The sequence below is a fragment of the Elephantulus edwardii genome, unplaced genomic scaffold (assembly GCF_000299155.1).
Source record: "Elephantulus edwardii isolate Elephantulus edwardi_28Jun2011 unplaced genomic scaffold, EleEdw1.0 scaffold00184, whole genome shotgun sequence".
Taxonomy (NCBI): Eukaryota; Metazoa; Chordata; class Mammalia; order Macroscelidea; family Macroscelididae; genus Elephantulus; species Elephantulus edwardii.
The window spans coordinates 1140362-1146607 of record NW_006399934.1 but is presented as its reverse complement, the minus strand read 5'-3'; the positions used below and the strand labels follow the sequence as shown (position 1 = coordinate 1146607).

The window sequence follows — 6246 nt, the reverse complement described above, 5'->3', positions numbered from 1 at the left end:
AGAAAAAATTGAAACTCTCAATGACTTCCTCTTATTTGGATCCACTTAGCAGCAGCAGTCAGGTCAGGAGACGAATTGCACTCGGAAAATATTTAGTCAAGGACCTCTCCAGATTACTGAGGTTCACTGATGTTAGTTGAGGACTAAGATGTGCCTGACTGAGAGCATAGTCTTTTCAGTCACTTGCTATGCTTCTGAGAACTGGACAATGACAAAGGATAACTGAAAAAGAATTGATACCTTTGAACTGTGGTATCGGAGAGGAGTACTGAATATGCAGTGTCTACCAAAAGCACAAAATCATATGTCTTGGAGAAGGTGTAGCTAGAGTGCTCCTTGGATGCAAGGATGGTAAAGCTTTATCGAACATACTCTGAGCATGTTGCCAGGAGAGGCTATTCTTTGGAGAAGGACATCATACTTAGGAAAGTGGAGGGATGGTGAAAAAGAGGAAGACTCTCAACCAAGTGAGTTGACAGTGACTGCAACAATGGGCTCAAGTGTGTTAGAGATTGTGAGTTCGACACAAAATAAGACAGGGTTCATATTTGTTGTTCATAGGATTCTTATCAGTCACACTTGACTCCATGACACCTAACAATAACAACAGTGTCTCTGGTAGCCTTGAGATCATGCTGTTTATTATGGCTAACTTATCAACAGAAAGAAGTTGTTAACTTTCCTATTTGAGGACCCAGTCAAATAAAATAATCTCATACTGCACAAAGGAATTCTGTCTAGTGATAGACAGGACTGCACAAATCCAATGTTTGATTAAAATGATAAGCATTAGTATCAGCCCAAATTAAAAAAAGACAGTTGAAGAAGAAGTATAAAGAAAGAAACATGTTTTAGTAATTTTTAACTTGACTGGGCCTGCTTTCTAAGATGAAAATGAGATTCTTTTATTTTTTTTTTGGATTTAATAAACAAAAAATTATTTTCTTTTAGTTTAGGAGATTAAAAGTATAAAAAACAACGTCTTGCTAAATCGAGAGAAAGAACATTACAGATTACACATTTAAGAGATTCTCTTTACATCAGATTAGAGCTTCTGTTGCATTAAGGGATCCCACATGATTTACAGCCTCTGAAAACCCAGTGGAATGTCAGTAATGAGTCAATTCAGACTCAACGGCATGTAACAGTAACAACAAGGTGTATTATATTCCACTTTCAATCTTTTTATGCCTCCAGAAACTCTATGAACTTTCATAAATGTTGATAGTTGTAGAAGGGCTTCAGGCCTCTTTGTCTTGACTCGAAGGCAATCAACGACAACAACAATAACAACAACAACAATCTGTTTATAACTATTTTGTTTGTCTGTCAGGGGATCATAGCTTCTACATTTTATCACTACACACATGTATTTGGGGTGGACTGTTTTGAAGTGTAGTTGAGTTCACCTCCATGCCAGTCATATTCTATGTTACAGTCATATTAAACACTCTTTGTAAAAACCACAATTCAAAGGCATCGATTCTTTAGTCTTCCTTATTTATCCTTCAGTTTTCTCTACGAAACAATTGAAAATATAATGATTTGGTAGAGGCACTCTTTAATCTTTAAAGTTGCATTCTTCCTCTCTAAAACGTTAAAGAGGTTCTTACTTCTGAATTTGTGGCCACTCCCCATTGGACCCTACTTATGGATATCTAGGGATGAATTGAAGAGAAAATGCTTGATGGTGTGAGCTAGTGTAGATTGCTACCATTGATGATTTGCTCTGGATTGGATTTTGCTTAGAGCTTCAGATGCTCAAAGTTCCAACTAGAACAGAAGTTTCTTCAGAGAAAGGAAACATGCTTGTTTTTTCAGAATGCTGGTTTGAGAATTGTGTGCAAATTAGAAGTTAGTGTTCTAAAATGTAGTAGATAAAGATATGAGATAAGAAGTAGCTAACGAAACACATTTTTTAATGTAGTTATTAATAAAATATTGTAAAGGAAATTGTAATTCTTCAAGTATGCAGGTCAATGGCTAAAAAAGCCAGGAATGGGCTTATTGTCAAAATGATTTTTCTAGCCATTAGCTCTGATTTCTGCCACATGATTGAATAGGAAAATAGAGTGTATAAAATACAATAAGATTCATCAATTATGCCATCCCATCAGGTTTAAACTGAACAGATTTAGTAGCAAAACCCTGAAAACTCGCAACCAGCACCAAAAGAATGTAGAGCAAAAAAAAAAAAAAAGCACCAAAGACTGTAGAGCACAAGCTTTGGGGCCAGCAATTCCTACACATCACATGCAGGGAGCAGCAGCAACAACAGAGGATTATTATTAGAGGTCTACATGAGACAGAGCTGACTTGAAGCTGCTGTCCCGCAGAGGCAGAGCCAGGGATCAGAGAGCTGGATAATGACTAAGGATGACAGAAGAATTGATGTCTTTGAGTTGTTGTGCTAGAGAAGGGTCTTGAACATACCATGGACCGCCAAAAAACAAATAGTTATGCCCTGGAGAGGGTGAAACCAAGTTTCTCCTTGGAGACTAGGAGTTTGAAGCTCCATCTCACATACTTTGGGCATGCAGCCAGGAGGGACTGGTCCTTGGAAAAGGACATCATGCTTGGAAGGTTGGAGGAACAGCACAGGAAAGGAAGACCCTAGGTGACACAGATTGATACAGTAACTGGGGTAATGAGGGTAAGTGTGTCAGAATCAGTGAGACTGGAAGGACAGATCAGGCTCGTAGCCATTGTACATAGGGTTACTATGAGTCTCTGGTGACACAATGACACATAACAACAAGATAGTTTTGTAATACTGACCCAGAGCTACAAAACGAAGGGTCTGTAAGTACACTTGAGAAGCTGTCCTGACTGAAAAATAGCATCGTGTTTTAAAACTTAATTGCAACCTGTTAACGTCCCTAATAAATCCCATAGTTATGAGAATGGTTCAGTAGTTTTTCATATTATCCGAATGTCTCCTTTGCTGAAGTGTCTGTTATGTCTTCTGCCTATTTTTCCAATTAGATTGTCTTTTGCTGCCAAGGTGTAAAAGCTTTGTATAAATTTTAGAGATTAAAAAATAACAAAATAAAAAATAAAGAGGTCTTTAGCAGCAGATTTTTCCAACTCAAACATTATTGAATTCTTGACTGCTGCTTTCATTGGTATTGATTTTGGGTCCAAGTAAAAAGAAATCTTTTACAACTTCAGTCTTTTCTCCATTTATCATGATGTTGCTTATTGGTCCAGTTGTGAGGATTTTTGCTTTCTTGATGTTGAGATATAATCCATACTGAAGGCTACAGTCTTTAATTTTCAAATCCTCTTTACTTACAGCAAGCAAAGTTAGGTTGCTTGCATAATGCAAGTCTACCTGTTGCCCAGAGGCATGAGCAGTCTAGAGTGGATGGGAGGGGCATTCTATTTTTTTCTTAATTTTATTTTATTGTGTATGTACTGTCAAGTCAGATCTGACTGGTATAGGAGGAGATTGCCTCTCCTTCTTCAGCAGAGCATCTGGTGGATCTGAACTGTGTACCTCTGGGATTGCAGTGCAACTTCTTGCCACTAGGCCACCAAAGCTCCCTGGCATTCTTAATTTCTAGTTCAGTTGAATCAGTCGTGTGTTTTCAGGTAGGACTATTTCTCCTTTTGGAACTAAGACTTCAAGACTTGTGTCTTCAGGTCCTGCTTGAGCCAGATTCCATATATGCCCCTTCCATTTAATGATGAAGTGCTGCTGTACACATCCATCTTCACGACTCTCTAAGGTACGGTAGTGAAAGTATTGTTGACCTTGTCAGCTGAAAGGAAACTGTTTTTGATGATCCTCAACATGGCAGCTGGAGGTGGGCCACAGGAAGAAAAAGGTTGTATTGAGGAATTTTAGACAAAAGTCTCTTCAGACAGATTTGCAATCAAGTATGTTTGATTTGTCAGATTTAGTCTGGTTCATGTATGTTGAAGGAACCTTAGAGGTGCAGTGGCTACACCATTCAATACCTAATCAAAATATCAATGGTTTAATCTCAACAACTGTTCCATGAAAGAAAAATGAGGTAGTTTGTTCCCATAACATGGGATCTTTGGCCAACCCATGAAGAGTTCTTCTCTCTTTGATGAGTTAGAATCAACTTGCTGGCAGTGGGTTTGGGTTTTCTTTGTGCTCAGCTAGTTATCCACAGGGAGAGGGCACATGCATAGTAGCATATTCACAGGTTGTAGGACTCGGAAACAGATGTCTTTGGGGATGGATCTTCCATCATGGAGTTTCTCTTAGAAACTTGCCATATTTCTGGACTATTGTTGGATGAAGCAGATGTTTATGTCCAATATTTTTGGGTTCTTCTGTGGATGTATGAATATTTCCCCTCCCACTTCCCTAGAAAAAAAGAGGAAGACAAATCACTAGTGTCTGACCTCTGACTGTATGTACATGTCTCAATGAGTTGAATTTCTCTTTCTTCCCCAACATCTTCCCATTGCCTCCTAATTTGAGTACATTTCTGCCATATCTCAAATTCTAACCCAGCCTGTTGTAGTTATCTCTATTCATTATTTAAAGATGTCTTGCAAGTTCAGCTCAATCAGCACTTTATGAACAAATACAAATCTTGGAAATTTTGGAAATTTGGAAATTTTGATTTAAATTCTTTCTCAATTAATTCCAGGTTTAAGAATAATTGCTTGGGTAGTTATTGAGAAAGCATAATTTGGTAGCCAAAGGTGGGTAATAACTTTTTTGTTTTGTTTGACTAGGTATCCAGTTAATACTCAGGGCATAGTCTTCGTAGGAATACTGCATCATTTCATGGGAAAGCTAATGGTTGTGGGTATGTGACAGAAAGAGAAAGAAATACACCAGTTTAATGTTTCCAAAACATTTCACCCTGTAGCCCCTGCATCACTATGTTTTGTAAGAAAGCATGCTGATCCTTATACATGAAGTCTACAACTCTTTAATAGTAAACATGTGGTTCTCTTGTAGATTGGCGGAAGGAGCAGTTTCAGACTTGTGAGTAACTTGAATGTTCTTTCTGGGAGCTCCTCCTGCCTTGTGGATTCTGACCTCTCTTTCATTTCTCTGTGGTGATACAGATGCAGGCACCATAGATGGTGTGGGGTGGATGCAGCGGGAATCAGTCATATAACTGGGCTTGAGGGTAGGATTTATACTGAGTGCTAAGTAGATGTCTCTTAGCACCCAAAATCTGTCTTAGTCTTCAAGGGCACTGTGATGAATATAGCCTTCAAGTAAAACCAAAGTAGTTTTTTGGTTCCTTCTACTGCTTAGAAGACGGTGGACTTGAATCACTAGCTCTCATTTTTGGGTGCTCAGCCTTCCTCTCAGACCAGTAAGTAGCTGTGAGGACAGGTGGTTTTTCCTCTTTTTATGGTACTTGGGAAGGCCTTGCATGATTTGTTAACTCTCTTTACAGGGCCCGTCACTCTGGATCCATCTTCTGCTCATTCAAATCTTGACCTCTCTCAGGATAACAAGCGCTTGACATGGAAGGACATCTGTAAAAGCATGAGTCTTGAGCAGTGTAGTGTGTTGGGCCTTGAGGGCATCACATCAGGGTTATGGTACTGGGAGGTGGAAGTCAAGGATGAACACAGAAGTGAATGGACTGTGGGGGTCTGTAGGGAAAATGTGGTTAGAAAAGGCTTTTACTGGGAGAGATCAGAAAAGGGATTCTGGGTTGTTGGACGCTTTCTATATTATTTCTGTGTCTTTACCAGCTCTCTGACAGAGCTAACTCTTAGGCAGTTTCCTTCTCGGGTAGGGATTTTTCTGGACTATGATGAAGGGGATATCTCTTTCTACAACATGACTGATGGGTCTCACATTTTCTCCTTCTCTGAGGCTTCTTTCTCTGGGACCCTTTTACCATATTTTATGTTCATGTCAGGAGACATAACTCTGGCCATCTGTTCCACGGCAGATGGATCTGAAGGACTCACTGAGCCTATCCACAAACCTTTGACTGAGCCTGTAAGTCCTCCACGTGAGGGGCTGAGCTCTGAGGTAGGTGATGACAGTGCTCTCTCAGGGGCTGAATCCCCATTACTTCCCCACAACAGCAGGGTTATATCCCCATAGGAACTTATGAAAAAGCAAAGGTAGCTTCAAGACAGCCAGATCTGACCTTTACCAACTTCACAAGCGGGATGAGCCCCTGTCAATAACATCCACAATACAAAACCGAATCCCGTAAGGTCAGACAGGTCCCTCACACTCCCAAGTCTATTTCTACTAATTCCAACATCAATGCTACTGTCTTG

General features: G+C 39.6%; 1 protein-coding gene across 1 annotated transcript in view; it reads left to right on the top strand.

The window, feature by feature from the left end:
• Nucleotides 1–6246, top strand: part of LOC102856794 (butyrophilin subfamily 1 member A1-like) — a 21845-nt gene that overhangs the window by 11683 nt on the left and 3916 nt on the right. The window contains exon 4 of the mRNA XM_006896255.1: nt 5400–5956. Within this exon, the coding sequence (XP_006896317.1) occupies nt 5400–5956 (557 nt within the window). The remainder of the gene's footprint in view (nt 1–5399; nt 5957–6246) is intronic.